The sequence below is a fragment of the Scleropages formosus genome, chromosome 9 (genome assembly GCF_900964775.1).
Source record: "Scleropages formosus chromosome 9, fSclFor1.1, whole genome shotgun sequence".
Taxonomy (NCBI): domain Eukaryota; kingdom Metazoa; phylum Chordata; class Actinopteri; order Osteoglossiformes; family Osteoglossidae; genus Scleropages; species Scleropages formosus.
Genome location: NC_041814.1, coordinates 14785283 through 14805787, shown reverse-complemented (window position 1 = coordinate 14805787; position 20505 = coordinate 14785283). Strand labels below are relative to the sequence as shown.

Below are 20505 nucleotides of genomic sequence, written 5' to 3'. Positions count from 1 at the left end.
GAGTAATGAGTGGTAATGTTATCAGGAGAGGAATTAACATCAAGTTTCATTTATCAGTAAAATGTGGCAGTAATGGCTTGGTATCTTGGTATCTTTATGTGCTGAAAATATAAAATGCACATATGTATAACATTGTAATGTTGTATAAATGCCTGCCTGCCTGCCTACTGCTTGCAAAAAACATAAACAACCACGTTGAGCTTTACGTCACAAGTTGGAAGCGCCAAACTAATGTGTGACACGATGCCTTTTCTGAGCACTGGTGAAAACCGTTTCAGCCTTCTTATCTCTCAGTCACTGGCAGTGTGGTAAAGGGAGCCACAGTGCTCCTGACCCATGTCTGCTGGCCCTCTGCCTGCTTCTCCACCCGAGTGTGATGAACAGCAGGTCAGCAAAGGCAAGCGCAGCAGCCCCTGGGGTCGCAGAGCCAGCAGCACCAGTGCACAGGCGTGAAGCTGTAGGTGTGTGTGTGTGTGTGTGTGTGTGTGTGTGTGTGTGTGTGTGTGTGAGAGAGGAGCTGGGAGGGGGGAGTGGGAGAGGCAGATCTTGGTGAGAGGGGAGAGTGAGCGATCATGCACATGAACGCTCGTGGAATGAGCGGCAACAACGCAGGCTTAGCAGAGCGGTGCCTCCTTCCTGCTCTTTCCTCCTCCTGCTTGTCTCTGCCGGTGCTCATTCCCTCACTCGCCAGCCCGTGTGCTGCATCTCTCTGCGACAGCCATGTTGACAGAGCTCTGGGACCATGTCTGACTCTTTCTGGACCGTGCTTTCTAATTTTTCCCTGCCCGAAAGAAGCATGCTGCGTCGCTCCAAAAGGTAGGAGGGTGGTCTTCCTTGTCCTTTTCCTCCATTCAGTGCTTGTGTACCATTAATGCCAGCAGGGTTCACAGCACAGATCATAAAGGGCGCTGTCTGGGGCAAAGCTGCAGCTTGTGTTTTTTGCTGTTCTACGTGTGTGTCTGTGTTACTATATTTCATATAGTTCCTCTCACTCAATGTAAAAGGAAGACAGTTGAAAAGCAGGGAAATGAGGACATCATGTAGTCTCCCCTGAAGTTATTCTTTGTCCGTCAGGGCCTTTATTCAGTAGCAGTTAAGTTTCTCTTAAGTAAGGATGCTGATAACCGATGTGTGTGATGGCACACAACTCTGCGACTGTGGTTGGACCTTGACGATGGCTTACATTTTAGCTCACACATTCTTCCCTAACCTTGTGTCCTGTTTTTGTGTTTTTGCTGTTGCTTAGTGTGTAAGTAGCAAATGTATTATGCATAGCAACAGGGTTGTTTGAGGACTCCATTGGCCTTGTGTGTCTTCCGCTCCCTCCCTGCTGTGTGACTTTATTACTTTAGTCATTTCATGGCAGGGACATAGCTAGAGTGCAGCAAGTCCATCACTGCTTGTCAGTGATGTTTCATATTTGTTGGTCTGGAGGAATGCAGGACTGTTTTGGTGCTGGAGGTGAACGGAGTGGGCCTGGCCCACGGTCTGCCTGTCACTGCTTTCCTTAGTGTCATTCATGAACCCCTTTGTTGTGACACAGCAAGCTGGTGGATGCTGACGTGAAAGTGTACAAGCAGCATCCCCTCTCCCTGCTACATCGCTGCTTTCTTTACGCAGTAATTGTTTCGAATGCATTTTTTCCTGGTGCTGAAAAAATGGTCTGAATTGTTGAAAGTATGAAGAACCACAACACAATAAGTGTACTCTTTATTGCAGGCACTGTAGGTGTTATATGAGGAAAACCAATGCTATATGCTGAATGGTGTTTGAGATGTTCACATTCTCTGCTTGCTTTTCTCCAGGTCATATCCATCTGAGCTATGGTTTTGGCCTTTCAGACTGCTGAACTCAGATCCATGGTGTCTGCCTCTTAGTACTCCCCTCATCAAAGAATCCAGATCACTCTCTATCGCTCTGCTGGAGCTAGAGTTCCCTGAGTGGTACTTTTCCTCCTCGCTTTGTGCTCAGTGGCTGTGAAGCAGATGCGTGTGGATTATGCTGAAGTCCGTTGTACACTGTCACTTACACTTTGGGTCAGTTGTCGTGTGAATGTGAGAGGATATTGCATATGTGAACACCTGAATGTGGCAACTGCACCTGGTTTTCCAAGTTCTTGCCAATTATTAACCAACTGGTGGTTCAGCAGCCATCGGTCACCCATGGTGATTTGTGAGCGTTCAGTGTTAAGAGCATTGCCTGGAGCATCCTGTCGGTCTCAGCTCATCGAGCATGAGGGCTTGCAAGGAGAGCCCATGCAAACCGTGGTAGCTAACCTTGTGCGCAACTGCTTACATACCTCTGTGTTGATATAGCAAATGGAGGGGTGTGGCAGGGTTTGACAGACACTCCAGTTGTCAGACACTAGCATCATTTGTGCTCTCCATTCTTTCTCTCACATGCTTGAGTAGGTGTGTTTACCTGTTATGTGTTTGGGTTGGTTGGAACCCTCTAGCCTCATCTCACGTGGCACTGTTTCATGGTGCTGTGAGCCATGTTTAAGAGGAAGTCAGCTGTACACCTGAAACCACTCTAGTCTGGATGGTTAATTTGCTTTCGCAGATGGAACAGCAGGTAACAGACATTAGAGCAGTTTCCTTGCAGTTGGCCTTGTTCGAATCCCGTTCCTGCTATAGCACCCTTGAACAAGGTGCTTATCCTGAACCTCTCTACTAAAAATTGCCCAACTGTATAAACAATGGGTAAATAATTCTAACTAGTTTAATGTTGTATAATGAAGAAAAACATCAGCTACATGAAGAAATAATAAATTATTAGCCTCTCTTTGTGATAATAGGGCTTTATCTCAGGTTGGTGATGTACCTGGGGCTCGTTGTATCTCGACAGATTGTGCGTGGTGTGCTTTCCAGGGATTGTGCTTTTAGGTGGTCCTAACCTGACCGGCTGATGCTGATGGTACAAGGTGATGGCACAGTCACGTATAAGGTTTCCTTTGCAACCATGTGTCGGTACAGTCTGTCCACCATTGTTCAGTGCCTTTGTGTAGAATCTCACCTTTGCAGCTTGTGATGAAACAAAGACACTTCCACAAATTCAAAAAGAGCAATAGCAGATGGTACCAACTAGTCTCATGTATACCTGAACAACACTAAAAACTGACCGGTTATGTAATCTTCGGTTTTTCGGTGCTTTGAGCGCATTCCCAGAACTTCCTTAGATTCCCTGGCAACGTGCCCCCGTCACTTATTCAGGCTCCTCAGGGATATGAACAAGCATCTGTACTGGTGAGAGGCTTTGGGCCATGTGCGAGATACATTCACAGTAGGAGCAAAATCGTAAAAATGTCAAAGGTTTTGTGAAATACCAGTGGGCTCATCTAACCCCCTTTTTAAGAAGGGAAAAAAAAAAAAAAAAAACCTCAACAGGAGTCCCCCCCCTTGGATATCCTATTGTCTTACCAGCATAGCAAAGCTTGGTTAAATCCAATCTTGTGTATTTTTGTCACTGCTGGGGATGAGCACAAGACACGCTTCCGGGTAATTGTCCCGCATCCTACACCATTGATTATTTAAAAGGTCGCTGGCATTACTCTCGACAGCTGTAATGTGATGGGTATAGATTTAGTGTTATCGCTGTACCTTGTGTTTGTTTTTTTTTTTTTTTTTCCTTGGGTGTTGTCTAAAAACATTACTGATGCCACATCACGCTTTGCATGTCCTGTTTGGTAATAGAGGATATTTTCATTTAATTTGTGCATCCCAGGATTAAAAGATCTTTAAACTCTGCAAATTTAGTTTATTTTGATAAAGCAGATTAGGCAGCACGGTATCAGAAGAGTAGGTAGCATTAGGCATAGCAGTGGGCAGCAGGGCAGGTGTTTTTATACTGCTGCCTAGCGATTGACAGCTAGTGGAGGGGATCTTCTCCCCAGGGTAAGTTCAGTCTGCAACCCATAAGCTGTCCTATCTGCTTTGGATTCATCTGCCTGCCAGTCCAATTTAGTTTCTAATGACTGTATAACTGCCCTGCACATTGATCGCTCCTGTCCGTCAGAGCCTGGATGAAAATGACTGTCTCTCTAGGTGGGCTGCACTGGAACTCCATGGGTCCTGGCTTGCTGTTCAGTTGTGTCTCTCTTTAATAAGGGGCAATTTAAGCAGTCATCATAATGGGAAATTCTGTCCACCACCGACGTACCCCTCCTGAATGGTGATTTTTTTTTTTTTTTTTTTTTTTTTTTTTTTTTTTTTTTTTGGATGGTAAACGATGATAATGATAGATGATTATTGACTCATTGATTGTGTTCTTTGTGTTTTGGCCTGATGTGGCTCTTGCAAATGAAGTTGACTGAGGAGCAGCGGCTCAAGATGTTGATGACTGATGGAGCCACAGTTGTTGCAGTCATGAGTAACAACACTTCATGGAAATGTAGGAGCAGTTCTTGAGGTCTGTAGTTAGACTGCTTGTGCACCAACAAGCATTAACCCTATGGAAAAATGTCCTCATTAAAGAGAAAAGCAAATTTAATTTGAAATTAATTTTAGACTTTTAGATTCCTCCCACATTCTAGCTTCTTCTGAGTGTTCAATTCCAAGTCACAATAACCCTAAGTTGGTTTATTACAGTTGTCTACAGATGACATCCATCACTGATGTGCACTTCTCACCAGATATTCACCTTCATGTTTGCACATAATTACATGTCGACTGCTGCTCTTTTTATACTCTTCAACCTGTGTTATTTCCTCGTACCAGACACAGACCTTTCAAGGTCTTCCTAACTTGGTCCTAGTACAGTTCAATTTTATCACTAGCAGAAATACTGTTCCAGAAATTTCTACAGCTCGCCACATCACTGGCACAAATTAGCACATACAGCAATAAATATGACAAAGTATATAAAGAATTATAATAAAAAGTGAATCTAAAAGTATATCATAATAAATCATAGGAAATTGTCAGAAAAATAGGTACACTCCTATAAACAAAAGCATGAATGATGCATGAGCTTGTATTCTGATTTTAGATATTGTTCTTACAGTAGATAACTGGAGGCACTATGTGTAACAGAATTTTTTTCCTTTTTATAATAAACTCCTATTTCTTTGATGTACACACAAACAAGTAAAGAGAAGAAGACTGAAGCTCTCCAAGCAAACATGCTGAAGTACATTTTTCCCAGGAAAGGTGTCTCTATTTTCCTATTTTTAACAAGATTTGTTTGACTCGAGTTGTAATTTTATCATTTGAGTGCATATATTGAAACTTGTTTACCAAAAAAATTCAGGTTTACACATCCTTTTGTTTCTAAGCACCAGACCAAGAAAACCATAATGCTTTGCTGGTGACAAGAAAAGGACTTCCATACAAGGTCTTGGGATGTCTTTGGGGAACAGCTCCTCCTGTTTGCTTGTGTGTGTGCGTGTGTCTGTGTGTGGATGCATGCGTTTGTGCGCACGCCGGCATTTGGTAAATGATGCTGCTTGTGTTTATCATCTTATCCACCACTGTACGTTCGTTGTAAACCATCAGTCTCTCATGCCAGTGAAGCATGTACTTGAGTTCTCCATCTCATAGAAGTTGGGATTTTCATTGTTTAGCATTAGGTGGTTTGATGACGACAAGATTTTAACCCCTTTCTGATTACAGATTACATTCCCAGAAGGGGAACGTTGTTAGGAGAAAGAAATATTCTCCTTCTAAAGCATTCAGGGTGCTGTGGTGAATTAAACATAAGACTCCTAGGCCTAGTAAAGCCATCAAAGAAAAGACTGGTTCATCTTCCACACTGCTGTGTAATAATGCTGCACGTCTCCTATACTGAAGAACGGGAGTGATCTTGCGCATATATAAATACTGTCTGATAAACTGTGTAAAACCGTTCCCAGATCTTCTGCATCTACAGCATGCGGTGCTGCTTTGCTGCCCCCTCCTGAGTAGATCCCTGTGAATGCACATGGACTCGTATGAGGAGGCACATGGGCAGGATCAGGCTCAATCTGGGCTTGGGGGACAGGGTGTGGCATGAGGGCAGGGGCAGAGACAGGCAAAGCCTAAGGCTGGGGTAGGGGGAAGCACGTAAGGTTGGGCATGACTGTGAAGAGGGGACAAGACTGGAACTGGTGGGTGCTCTGAAATTCAACCAAGAGAAACAAGAGCTAATTAATACTGTGTTCTTTGGCATCACACATGATGGAAAAAACAATTCCTCACTCAATTACTGTAATTAAGGCATAACTTTCATTTCACACAGAGGACTCCACACAGCTGCTACTATCATTAGTATGTAAATTTCTCAAAGCTTTTGTGTGTCATTTGTTTTTTTTTTTTTTTTTTTTTAAATCTGGCAAAGTTTTTTGTTTTTTCTTCCCTCCCTGAATTGTCTGTGCTGCATGGTATTTCCCCCTTGTAGCCTCCACATGGTGGGACTTCATGCTGCTCCTCAGCCTTTCCCACTTTCTGAAAATCATTATGGTAAGAAGAGCACATATAGAACATATTTGATTAATGTGCTTCAGGCCACGCTCGGAAGATGAAACCCATCTTTGAAACATAGACAGCACATTTGGTGTGAAATTTTATACTAAGAAGCATGACTTTTTAGTTGCATTCAGACATTGGCATCTGTCCTGGCAATTAGCGAATTGGGCATAGTGCAGGAAGTAGCACTTTTGCAACATGGGGTCTGCCAGCCCTTTGCTGCAAGGTGCCCACCCCATTAAACAGGTGTCTGCCACTGCTTTGATTTTGAGCAGGCGATGGTGTCTCCTCCTGATCAGACACCCCCCCAGCAGTCCACATCTGTAGTGCTAATATAATCCAGCCTACTGTTGCTAACACTGGGGGACAGGCATTGAATATCAATACGGGGATAATAAAGGGAATCAGAGGTGAGCCTGAATACTAAAGAGCCATCTTTACAAGCTGCTTTATAAAGTTATGTAGTTAGCACCTGAGAGAAACGCTGTGTGTCTGTCGCTGTAGCATGGATGAAAAGCAATGTGCACTGACAGGTGAGAAACAGGGAGCAAAGCTTTATAAATCCAATTCACAGATTTCTTGCTGCCCAGGTTTGTGCTATTTGATCACGTACATTGAGTCCTCTTGATTTGACAGTTCAGCTGCTGACCATCCAGTAAATAACAAATATTTCCAGCTGAATCACTTTTCTAACAAATGGTTTTAAAAAAATCCCTAGTTGAAATCAAAGCACAAAATCTGGGCCTTCATTGGGCACTATGAAAACCAACAGCAGCACATCAGTTCCCTTTGTTAACATGGCTGCCTTTGATATTTTTTGTAGTACTGATTACTGCGCTTCCACTTAAATATCCTAAATGTCCAATGGCATCAGAGATTTTATTGAAGCCCAAGGGTACCCATAATCCTCTTTAGGTAGTTATCTCACTGTTTATCCAGACATGTTTCAGGAATGAAAGGTCTTTAGACCCACTGTATGCTGTCCTCTCCTCATCCTTTGCTGTTAATGCACTTTGAAAACCTTTGCATATAGTGTGGTAAGTATGTACTAAGCAGTCATTCAGAAACAAATGGGTGTTTACCCAATCGCCCCATGTCTATAGATTCATCCGAGGAGGGTCCAGATGCAGTCCAAACACCTATTACGCACCTGGGTGTTTGCCTGTTCTCATCATTAACACCATGACAGTGGTCATGAAGCGCACTGGGGCTATGACACACAACTGCAGGGCTGAACTCAACAGAGTAATGTACAGAGGCAGGATTTGCTGGTAGTGGTCCTGCTCGACCGCTGTGCTTTCTGTGCCGTTCTCTCTGGGATCTCTCCTGTTGGGTCTTTTTTAATGGACGGATGATTTTGGGATTGTGGGATCAACAGGGCTTCTGCTGACTGCATTTGGGACGAACTTAATCCTCTGTAGTGCGTAGTGGTATCAGGGGGTGATGCATTCACCCTACACTAACTGTCATCTGCCTTCGTGCTGGTTGTTGACCTCTACTGAGAATTATAATGTGATGATCCTGCCCCAGCCTCGCACAGGTGCAGTGAAATATATGTAGATTGCTTGTGTGCTCCTGCGTATTAATGCATGCAGTGGGGTCTGCCTTGATCTTAATGAGCTGTGAATTTTATTAGTTTAGGAGGCTGCCTGTGTGTTCCCTGGTCATGAACAAGGAACCGTGTCCTACAAACCCCTGGGTGGAGCCTGCTGTTTGCTGCTCACCTAACCCAAAAGCAAATGCTCTCATTTGTTTTGAGAGCAGCAGAACATTGCCAGCGGACCATGACATTGTCTCCTCCTTCCTGGACATAGGGAGTTATTGCTGCAGGCATTCTATGGAAAAAAAAAAAAAAAAAAAAATTGCATTATACAAATACCTTTTTCTCAGGGTTGTGGGTGCAGTGGGCCAGTGTTGGAGTGGCAGCTGGCCAAATGAACATTGTCAGGTTGATCCACATGTGGCCCAAGTGAGAGGGTTTCGCTTTCCTACTCACTTTCAGTTTTACATCAGGCTCTTGGATGGTCAACCAGTTATTTTGCTACCCTGTGTGGTCCTTTTGAAATGGAGTAGGATTTACAGCATCGCGGAATCGATTGTACCTGAAATTTACTGTAACTGCAGCACAAATTGTTTTTTTTCTGGACTCATACAGAAGTGATGGAATTATGGAGAATATGGAAATTTTGCAGATCTCCGCAGTGACTAAAAAATATGTTCTTCAGGGGATTGTGTGAGGCCTACATCTGACAGGGTCCATTGTTGTATGAACCTCCACGTTTCTCCTGTTTACTCCTTTCTAACTCAGTGTTTCTCCCTTCAGCTGTCGGACCAACAACAGGAAGAGCCTCATTGTGACGTCCAGTACCTCACCCACTCTGCCACGGCCCCACTCGCCCCTCCATGGTCACCCAGGTAGGCAGATATGCTGCTCCCTCAGAAAGCACTCACCACCATTACAGCCCTGTGTAAATCAACTTCAGCAGAGTGGGCCCCAGTGGCTGTGTGTGTGTCCCGCTTTGTTTCACCAACAGAGGCTCATAATGTTGCTGTAATGGTTGTTGGTTTATCTGAGCAGGGCTCTCACTGCTTTACCCCCTTTGCAGCTCTTGTGTGCTACAGTTAAGGCTCTAATACAGAGAGGCTGTCATAGTAACTTCAGCAAGAGATGAATTCACCCCTCCCCCTTATCAAAGATTGGGTGTTCTTCAAGATCAATCTGTGCTTGTAACTGTAATAAATTACCACTATCTTAGCCTCAAAGTTGAGGTCTGTCCTCTGAGTGAGTCATCCACTGAGGCAGAATCTGTTCTCTTTGGCTGGTTGTGAGGAAATGACTGTGTGAGGCAGGTGTGGAGCAGGTGTGTGCGGCTCCGGGTTGAACACAATGCTGAAGCGTGGTCTGCATCAGAGAAAGCACAAAGGAGGCGCTGAGCAGTAGCGAAGCCTGACAGGTCGTGTAAAATGTCTGCAACTGCGAAGCATCCCTTCACGGCTACTTCCTCCCCATCGCCGCTCTTCTTTTGTTCTTCACATGCATGCTGCTCTCAGAACAAAGAGGTTCCCCCATATCAGTTTTTTATTGCAGAGTGGAGCAGACTCTCCATTCAGGCTTTCTTATATCTCTTCTAAATCTGCACCAGAATTAGTTAATAAAATAGAGAAGGAATTACACAAAAATCTGTCCGCATATGACTGATATATTAAGTCGGGTAGTCCAAAGTACAAAAAACAAGGTCTTGTCATCATTATCTTTTCAATTTATTTTCCTTTTGTCAAACCATACCACCTAGTACATTCTGTTATTGCTTGACTGTCTTAGGTAGACGGGCCAGCAGATCCACATATGCCTGGTGTTCCTGAAAGTCAGGAAGCCATACTTCTCACTGACAATGAACCAGTGCAGACAACTGTCTCCTATCCCTGTGTCCTAGAGCAAGGCCATATGGCCAAACCAAAAGCGACATGTACAGTTCTTTTGTTATCAATGGCAGCAAGTGCTCTTCATGTCAGAGGCTACTGGTCTCCTCTATAGAGTGTCCCTCTCTCCCGCTGTTTTTCTGGTGGTGAGCATGAGCTATTCCGTCCCTCAGTTCTGTGCTTTAAGGATTAGGATAAGGGTGCGAGCTCCTGTTCCACCACTGATCATTTAGTCCAGCAGTTTTACTTGAGTCAAAGCATCTGTGGGCTGCAAGCTGTACGCTAGCAGTATCTAGGAGAACTAAATGGAGGCACAGACACCAGACAACCAAGATCAGGCTAAGGAAATCCTCTTACCAGGTTTCCTCAGCTGGTTCGCTGTCGGAGGAAGAGGTGAGCATCGACACTTCTGACCAATGTCCAGCCCTGCTGACATAACCAGGGTCTTATTTGTAGACTTGAAGGGCAAAAGGCTTCTGCCCAATCGCTGTGACAGATGGAGTGATTCCTGCCCATCTGGTCTCCCTCCTCTTTGCCAAACTGGTCAGTAGCTGGGTTTCCTAGGGGTGGCCAAGAACCATTCAGGCTCGCTGTCTGTCTTTGTCTGACCGCTCAGTGAACCATTGCATCCGCTGTGGTACTTGGTGTCCCTATGGAATGTGGTAAGCCTTCCTCTCCAGATGGAATTTCCTCACTCTTAAGTTCTACGATAGCTGAGCTGTTCTCCTGACAACACCAGACTGATGGCAAATGAAATGCAACCCCTGCTTGTCCTATGAGATGTCAGTAGTGCAGAGAACAAGAGAGATCTGAAGGGCAAGGTGAGAATAGGCCTTCACCTAATGGCCTGAGAAGATCAAATTTCTCTGGACGTGACCCTAGGACTGATACCATTTCCCAACCCTGATATGATGTGGCTCTCAAATCGCGAGGATCTCATCATGCACTCTGCATTAGACTCCCTCCCTTAATAACTTGGAAAGCAGTATGGAAATTTTCCTGATACCTTGTGTAAATTGAGGTTTGCATAAGAGAGGGGGAAGAAGTTTAATCCAGTTTTTAATTCCAGTCTCGAAAGAAGCTTAATGAAATGACGAGCTGTGCAGATTCCCCGTCTCTGGTGGCTTCCGTGCCGAGCGTGAAGGAAAGGTCACACTGGTATTTGCTGAGATGGCGCACTCTGGCTGTTGATGAGTGGGACAGCTGGGCTCAGGGTGGTTGCTGGGTGGTGAGATCCGGCCCTGTATGAGAGGTAGAGCTACTTTGAAGCATACTGGTGTGTGGACGAACTTGCTTGTGTATGCTTGGGGTGGGAGGTCGCTCGCTGATGCAAATGTGTGGTGATGTGGAGAATTGTGTGCAGTGTGTTAAAACTCGGCTCTTTGGTCTTTTACATTATGGAGATCTGTTGCGTTGAGATGCATTTTGACTCTATCAGCCAGTCTGCTTTGCTCACATGTTAATGGCAGGTGAACTTGATGTTGTTCTCAGGTGCACCATCGGTGAACAGATCGCTCGAATGTGGGGTTTCTAAGGGAGCGCAGGGGTAGCGATGGAGACAGATGAATAATACTGAAGGGGATTAGCTGAAATAGTTATGTCTTGCTGAGTATAATTTTATTAAATAATACCATGACGACATCAGATCTTTCATAAATGAGGATATCAATCTTTTTAATGATCTGAGTCGAAGTCTTTACCCCATAATTATTATTAGTCCTCCCATGTCTTACTAGTCTGCTGTGGAGTCCCCGTTCGCACACGAATGTAACGTTTTTATGCGTTTTTCTTCCACTACTTGAGTGTTGGTGTAATATTTTATCACAGTTCCTCCCACTGTAATACCCTTAATACTTATATGAATTGGTCCGGTAAAAAAAAAAAAAAAAAAAAAACCAGCTGTATAAACTGGTAAATCATTCCAAGTAGCATAACACTAAAATACCTTGGAGAAAAGTGGCAAGTAAATTTAATTTTTAAAAAAAAAAAAAAGGTTCACAAACCAAATAAGGATAGTATCAGCCAGGATGTTGCCTGTTACCATTATGTGTTTTATTACTAAATTTGTCATCCGTGAACCATAACAACAACAGTATGATTCAGTAAATGTTGGGTGCACTCGCCGTGTGCAACACACATCAGCTGCAGCTCTCATTTTGCGAATACTGCCATCTGGTGGATAGCAGCAGGCATCTCGTATATCATTATTGGTGTGATTTTTCTCCTCTCTCGAGAAAGACCTCACATGCAGATCCAATTACTCTTGGTTAGTTCCTGTTTATTTGGAGCCGCTCCCACCAATTAAGAATGGGATCATAAAATTTATTCCTATGCGTTCCCTTTTAGGTGCGGCTATCTTCAGCTCGTGCCCAATCACCATCCATTTAGTGAAGAGTGTAACTACCATTACACGTGATGACGTGACATGCGGCGTGCAGCAGCATTCGGCCTGAAACCTGCCGTCGTCTCCTAATGGCCCTTCTGAAGGCCCGGTTGTCATTTGACAGAATCTTTGACAGCCTTCTTTCTCTCCGTTTCCATGGCCCAGTCGAACTGTGTGTGGTGGTGCTCAGCAAGAGGCAGTGTTTACTGTTCTTTCTGACAGCATGTCAAGGACTCATTAATATTAATGCAACATCTTGGAGCCGCAAGGAGGGAACACGTCATGAATTCAGGGGGTGTAACCTGGCCCGGCTGCGTTTTTCGGTGTCACACGCATTGATGCGTACAGGGCCTAGCTTTCCCATTGCTCTTCTTCACACACCATAGAGTATGCCCTCCTCAGCTATATCTTATTTATTTTTGGAAGCCAAAAGTAGGTTTCATTCTTAACTGTAGAGGGAGGGGTCATTGGTGCCAGTCACAGGCTGTTGCCTCTAATGAGCTGAAGAGGCTTGATTAATTTTGTTCTTTTTCTCTTTTACAAAGTACTGTGTTCTTTCAGCAGAAGGGCCTGTGTGATCAAAGTGTCATTTCATCCAGAGTCCTCTATGTTCGTTATCTCCTCAGTTATTTCATCATGAATGCCTGCTCATGTGTGGCATAAAAATAAATAAATAAAATAATAATAGAAAGAGAGAGATGAGCAGTGTGTGGCATGTTTACCCCAGAAGGGGAGGACATGTAGCGATCGTCTGCCTTTCCTTCTTGTGCTCTAAAAATCAATGCGCTGCTGGGAAGGTGGTATACACATTCTCTTTCATCTGTGTTTCCTTGGGAATCTCTCGTGTAGAACTTGTGCTATAGACTTGCTTATTTCGCTAGTGCATCTATTCATTTATGCAAGTTACTATATAACTGGAGGATTTTACATTAAAACCCTTTGCCAACAGTACTGTAGCAGGCCCCCTGCGGGATTTGAATTGGCAACACCGATAGCTTTAAAAACTATATTGCCTGCCATTACGTAATAAGCAGAACTGTGTGGAAGGCTGTCTCTTGTGATTATTATTTTTTTAGCTGATTCTTTGTCCAAGGTAATGTATGGTATCAGAATTATAAGAGCACACTAGTGTTGTTCCAGAATGTTTTCAGAGACAATCACTGAAGCTGTAATGCAGACCGGCCAACAGCTCCTTTACTTTCAGATGACGCTTAGCTCTTTTGGAGCAAATAGTTTTTTTGAACATCTTTTATATCGTTGAAATTCTTAGGTTTTTCAGTGGCGTGAGAGTTTGAATCTGCGACACGGCGTCTCCAAATGGTGTGAAATTCTGTTTTAGCATTGCCTGTGGGCTCCAGTGATGCCTAGCGTGCTTCTGTTGGAGCACACTTTTATTGTATTATGTCTTTTGTTTTGTTTATTTGTATAGTTTTCATTGCTGCTGAGTGCCATAGCCCTCTGAGGGATACATAAAGTACATTAAATGGAATTGAATTATCACTCACTCCTGGTTTTACACATTCTCTGACAGTCAACAAAAACCATATGCTATGAACACATGCTGCTAGTTTCCCTGGCAACTTTGCACTTGAGACAATTTTTTTGGAGTGAATTTTTCAGCGGATGAAAATGTGAGCTCATTTAACCATTACAGGCGTTTGTTTAAATAAGATGTATTCTTTCTATGATGTTGGAAGAACTGGTCAATTTGCACTGGCTCTAATTTTGTTTAGGCCGTATGCTCTGATTTTGGGGAAAAAAAACGGCAATTCAGCATTACCTTGAAACCATATACTTCATGTACTGGAGAGAAAATCGCTTCGGTGTTTGATATTAACTGTTCATTGCAGAAATTATACTCATACTGTTCTGAGCTGCTCAGTGCAGACAGCCTTGCATTGTGGCCTAACCTGGGTTCATATGGCTTCCTTTGCTCTCGGTCATCTTACTCGTCTTCTAATCATCTCTCTCTGCTCTTCTGACTTGTGCAGGAAGTAGCCCTGTCGACAGTCCCCGAAACTTCTCCCCAAGTGCTGCAGCCCACTTCTCCTTCGTCCCGGCTCGCAGGTGAGTAGATGCGATTGCTCGGGTAGTCTTGCTCACACAACACATATGCACACCTTTTAGTCTCTGCTGGTATTACCTTGAATGCGTGACGTTTCATACTAGGCACCCAGGCCTGCGGTGCTCGTTTAAATGTATAATTGACAGTCCTGGTTAATAATCATCTGAGGATTTTAAGCCTAAAATCCTCTTATCTTTCAGGGAAGGTGCATTACAAATTCTAATTATAGTCGATGGAGGGTGAATTTGTAATTAAAAGCAACAAAGATTAAAAAGATTTCCAAATTATACAAGTTCACATAGATAAACTTCACGATTATGGCCCCATCTTAATGCTCTCATGTACACATGCAGGGTGCATTGGTGATGCTACCACTGTCTCTCTACATTTTTCATGTACATGCGCATAACTTCATGTACCTTCTATCAGAATTGTGTGTATGTTAGAGTGCGCATGTATCTGTGTGTGTTTGTGTTGCAATGGTTCTGTTGTGTTAACACTGTCCTCTCTTCCACACAGTCATGGGCACAGGGCTGACAGGTAAATGTTGTCCCCTAAAATCTTCCCACATCTTCCCCTTTGCGCATCTCCCCCTTTCAGGGCTCAGTGTTCTTGGCTCTGATTTTGATAAATGGTGAAACTTGAACTCTGTGAAATGGACATGAGTTCAAGTTCTGGAGTTCCACGGTTTGAATTTTGCCCATATCCACAGCAGGAAACATGCTCCATCATCCTGCTGCTCCCTCCTTGCATGGCTGTCTGGAAGAACTCTCTTGCTAGTCTCCTTTCATATCTGATCTTCATACAGTAGACTGGAGTAATATGCTCATGTGAGCCTAAGTGACTTGGGAAATTAAAGTATCTGTAAATCAAGGGAAGAGGGTGAAATGAGTAACATTAATAAATATGTAATAAGTAATAGGTAATTGTACGGTCTACAAGATGCATGTTGGGTTAACTTTTCATGCTGGATACTGGAAATACCACCTTTACAAAATTTAGATTTTAAAGGTTTTTAAATTTTTATTTTGCCCCCTCTCCATCAGTGCATTGTCAGTAATCACTTTTTCATGGTGCAGGGTCACAGTGATCTACAGCCTATACTGGAGTACTGTGGCTACCGAAGGCAGGGTGCACACTGGGCAGATGCCGGTTCATGACAGAGCAAACACTCACTCACTCACTCATTCACCCACCCACCCTTAGGGCAATATGGAATCACCATTTCACCTGACACATCCTTTAAATCAACACATTCTCATCTCTTAGAGTTGGAATTTAATGTTTAGGTGACTGACAAAGGTCCTTTTAGTGCAGTGAATTATACTTCAAAATATGAAGTATTTCACTCAGGGTTTTAAATGTCTCCATTCACAAATTGACACAGAACGACGTGTTCTCTTCCTTTATTCAGTATAGTCGCTGCTGTCTTTCATTCACGTCACTTTTTCCTTGTGCTTGTTACATTCCTCTGCTTGCTTTGTTGAGGTCCCTTTTCTCTGAGCACACGGATGTGCTTTCAGACCATGTCTCTATTGTGTTCTTTGCATGTCTGTATTACTGTCATTCCAAAGCGCTGTGTGATCCCAGTGGGTTCAAAATGGGAAAGTTACTGGGGCAACTCAGCAGCGAGCACAAACCTTTCTCCTTGACACCATGATTGAGGCAGACTGTATAGTTATTTAAGCCTTCCTGTTGAGACTATACATATTTCCTCATATGTAGAGAAGCAGCACAGGGTTCTATTAGGAACTGCTGAACTACAGCGGTAGTAATCCTTTCATGGCTTGCCTGTTTGTTGCACCCTGACCTCCACCATCCTGACAGTCTTCCTCCCCTTCTGTCCTTTCAGAACCGATGGTCGCCGCTGGTCTCTGGCCTCACTGCCGTCCTCTGGCTATGGGACCAACACGCCCAGCTCCACAGTCTCGGTGAGTTAGTCTGCTGATGCCTACATTTTCATACATCGTGATGCATGTCTCTTCCCCGTCTCTGGCTGTCTGCAGCTGTAGTGCTCTGGTAACAGTCACTGCTCAGAAGCTGTTTGCCATTTAATTAGTTGATTCTATATATGCGGGAACACTTATTTCAAAGCCGTGGGCTGCAGTTTGTCAGAGGCCAAGTCAACTTACCAGCACCCCTATTACTGTATGCTAATGAGACGACTTCATGCTGACAGGAAGGAGGCATGCACGCTAGATTAGTATAGCGTTGGAGGCAAAATCAGCACTCTTTCAAACCAGTACTGTAACTTGAACATCACTAATTACTTCAGTACCAGAGGAAGTCTTAGATAATCTTCCTGTCAGAATGGCAGTGATTAATTGCAGTAGCCCAGGCAAATTAATATGGTTCTGAAGAGGAAAAAAAACTGCTAAAGAGAAATATTACTCTTCCTACCAAGTAGGGTGCAGCTGGAGAGGGGGCCTCAGTTCTGATGTTTTATAGAATGAACCTCCAGCCCTGCAGAGAGTTGGACTGGTCTAGTTAAACTCTTAATAGTTCAAGTGGTTTGAACTGGCCTTCAGCAGTCCACAGTCCCAGAGAGGAAAGCATCGGCTGAAAGTGGCGTAGTTGGGCATGGCGGCCTATGCCATGAGCCAGAGTGGCTTGGGCAAGCCTGCCGTGCCTTGCCTTGTGCTCAGCCTTTGCTCCGCCTGCTTCCCATGTAATCCCTCCCTCTCTGCCTCTCACAGTCGTCATGTTCATCCCAGGAGAAGCTGCACCAGTTGCCGTTCCAGCCGACGGCCGATGAGCTGCACTTCCTCACCAAGCACTTCAGCTCAGAGAGCATCACGGATGAGGAGGGCCGCCGCTCTCCTGCACTGCGGCCTCGTTCCCGCAGCCTCAGGTCAGCCTGGCTCCTCCCTCTTTCCTTCTCCTGTCTTCCTCCCACCCCAGAAACTTAGGTCATGCCTCATTTCATCTCCCAAGTGCACAGTCTGCAGGCTTTAAATGTCAAACGTGACATTCTACATAATGTGCCCCTCAGCATTCAAACCTTCCCTTTATTACAGTGGTGTCTACAGTGGTCCTGCTGGAATTCAAAGGTCATGTTTCCATTTTTGACCTGTTTGAGATGTTAATTACATCTGGAGATCCCCATGGCATTGCACAGTGGCTTTTTTGTAGTATTTTTGTCACACTGTAGACAGAGCATATTCATCCTTGTCATCTTCCCTCCCTGATCCTGTTCAGCTTTTACTTTTACAGTCTCTGACAGTGAAAACATGAAATGCTGGAGTCCAAAGCTTTTTCTGTCTTAACATGCTAGTGGTTTAAAAATGTGGAAAGGAAATTTCTAGGAAGACTGCAGTCCAGTTCAGCTCTGCTCGGTTTAGATTAATGTGTCAGACCTTTTTCTATCACTGGGTCATGACTGCATTTTTTTAGTGTAAGTGAAAATCTGTTAAAATTGAGATATGCAAAATGTTTCTCCTTACTATTTTGGCTGGGGATAATGCTGTGGGTCTCAGAATAAACTCAGTTAATGTTTTATGTGGAAGTTTCAGGCTATTGCCAGATCTTTCCTCTTCTCGTGTGATGGGAGAGCAGAAGGAAGCACAAGAGGAGTCCAAGCACACTAATTAGAATTATGAAAATGAAGGAATGAGCGTGGCTGTTGTATCAGCCATCATGGGGGTGGCAGGAATGATGTTTCTACTCTAGTTCAGAAAAAAATTCTTTTGATTTTGGGCAAAACCAAATACTTTTGAAATCTCTAGGGGCATAGATCCAGTAAAATTAGTTTATAGCATATTTAACAAGCTGAGCACAAGATTGTTTGAGCACATATTTATGTGAGGCTTCAAGGCCCATTCATTCTGATGTACCATTAGACACAGGTTTTGAGGAGCAGGTGTAACCTATGATGTAACCTACTCTGTCTACCTAGACATGCATCGCACCAATGACATCAGCATTTTCAGAGTTCACGGCACAGTTCAGTCAGGGTGTGCAGCCTGTTCCTTATGGGGTTTTAGCACCTGAACTGTCTATAGACTCTGCTTTCCTTTGTAAAATTCCCATCTGATCCTTGGACTCTGTTATCAGTGGTGGGGCCCAAAGAGAGGGTGAGACTGCCCATGGGGTCTGCCCTCCAGAATTAATTACCTGTGTGATTGTGGGTCTGGTTTCTCTGTCATAGTCAGTTAGGCCAGTAATTTCCCCTGCTGCCTGCCTTGATACACTGGGGCTCTTGTGATGTGTGAAAGATTACTTTGTTATTTACAGTACAGGCAGCAGAATGGACTCTAGCATTCAATTGACTCTCACAAACATATATACTGTGTTTATCCAGGATGCCCATGAAATCATGTACTTTATTTCTCTCTTCAAAAGAAGAGATAGAGGGTTATTAACTTCAAGTCTGATGGGACTGCATGTAAAATTCAGTAGGATATTTCACCCCTGGTATCCATGAGTAAGTCACAGAAACAGGTCAATTTTGAGAGACAAAGAGGTAGAGAACTCTTGACTGACACACACATTTATAACCCGTATACCACACTAGTTAATACCCATGACACTGGTATTTAAAAAAAAAAAAAAAAAAAGGAAGGGGAGGGGAGAGGGGGGTTGCGTTCACAATGAGTATGAATGAGTAACGCTGTTCAGGTTCCCCCATCATGTGTAAGTGACACATAGAGAGAGTGTGTTCCGCTGATGTATGGATGAGTGACCCAGTGCAAGTAGTGTATCTAGTAGTGTAAGTGACCTCGGTGAATAAGGTGTGTGGGCTGGTAACACTATGTAGAGTTCATTGGAAGTTGCTTTGGAGAAAAGCATCTGCTAAATGAATAAATGTAAATGTAAGGTTTCATCTATAAAACAGGTGAAAATATAAACAGGCTATACAAAATGCTACCTACTTCTGATTGTTTTCCTGCAAAAATTTGTGTTTATACATGCAGGAATATTTGAATTTCATATGTCTTGACATGTCAAAATGTCAGTACTGAATTTCTTTTTATTATTTAGTTGTTCCTTAAATGATAAATAGCGTGATCAGTGGCTTCATAAAACCTAACTTATTAAGCAGCTTCAGCAAGTGGAAAATTTTCAGTATGTAAAGACTTGACCTTCATGGGGAACCCTATTGTTTTCTTATTTAGGTGCAAATGCATTCATTCAGTAAAGTGGTAAAGGAGTAATTCCGCACTGTTGCTGTTTTCTGCCGGCGGTCCTCTGTCAGACCTCATTAGGATCATCTTAGCTCCATATGGTGGACCGCATCTGTCTCCATGGATACAATTAGGACCCTGTGAAGTTGACAAGTCTTCTCTCAATCAATTATCAGGGTAATTGGGTTGGCAGTGTTGGTGTGGGATGATCTAATGCATTATCTCATATGGTAGTCAACACATGTGACCTCAGCCTATGTGACTCACACTCCTGGTGCATTGCATCATCCCCCCCCCCGTCAAGTCCATTGTGTGCTCTAGTGTTAGCATACCTCAGGCACAGCCTGCTGTCACCTCGCAGTGTGCAATGGCACTCATGCCGCTCTCCATTGTATTTGTATGTTGTTAGACAGGCTTGTATCCTGCCTTCATCATTTATTCATACATATCCTTTCCTCAGTTCACAGTGATGAATGGTGGGGGGCACTAGTGGTATCATCAAGTGTGGTGTTTGTGACGGAGATGAGTTTGACTTGTCCCTGAGCCTTTGGTTGCCTTGTTACATTCCTTTTAAAAAGTGTCGGATCAAACAGAAAAGGCCTCCTGGAGTGCAGTCAGGACATCGCTGATAAGGTCTCAGATTTCTCGAAGCATCTACCGTGTGTGTCATTGAACCATAAACAATCTTTCTTTCGCTTCTGATCAAATGTGTCACCTGTGCACACCCTAGGCCAGCTCTAATCTGGTCTGTCCTATACGGCAAGTGGGACGAGCCTTTCCGCTCCACTTTAGAATTCAGTGGAAGGATCTGCAGCCTGTCCTCTGTTTATTCCAGTCCTCACTGCTCTGTTGTGTCTGTTACAGCCCTGGTCGCTCACCTGTATCCTTCGATCATGAGATCGTTATGATGAACCATGTATACAAGGAACGGTTCCCCAAGGTGAGTCTGGGCAATGAGGTGATCACTAGTAAAATTTTCATGTCTCAATCTTCTGAGCAAGTCACATTCATTTACTTACTTTAAGATGCAACAGGTGATGAGAGATGAATAAAAAGGCTATAAATTAAGTAAGG

The 20505-nt window shown here is 43.8% G+C and overlaps 1 protein-coding gene across 9 annotated transcripts in view; it reads left to right on the top strand.

Moving 5' to 3' along the window:
* mast2 (microtubule associated serine/threonine kinase 2) overlaps window positions 1-20505 on the top strand; it is a 103232-nt gene that overhangs the window by 69317 nt on the left and 13410 nt on the right. For 3 of the 9 annotated variants that reach the window (XM_018754184.2, XM_018754183.2, XM_018754190.2), the window contains 6 exons: window positions 8764-8855; window positions 14235-14310; window positions 14828-14848; window positions 16161-16239; window positions 17005-17159; window positions 20296-20371. In XM_018754184.2, coding sequence (XP_018609700.1) covers window positions 8764-8855; window positions 14235-14310; window positions 14828-14848; window positions 16161-16239; window positions 17005-17159; window positions 20296-20371 — 499 coding nt within the window. Of the gene's footprint in view, window positions 1-593; window positions 817-8763; window positions 8856-14234; window positions 14311-14827; window positions 14849-16160; window positions 16240-17004; window positions 17160-20295; window positions 20372-20505 lie in introns of those variants that run through there. The other 6 variants (XM_018754188.2, XM_018754187.2, XM_018754189.2 and 3 more) reach the window with 5 other exon arrangements.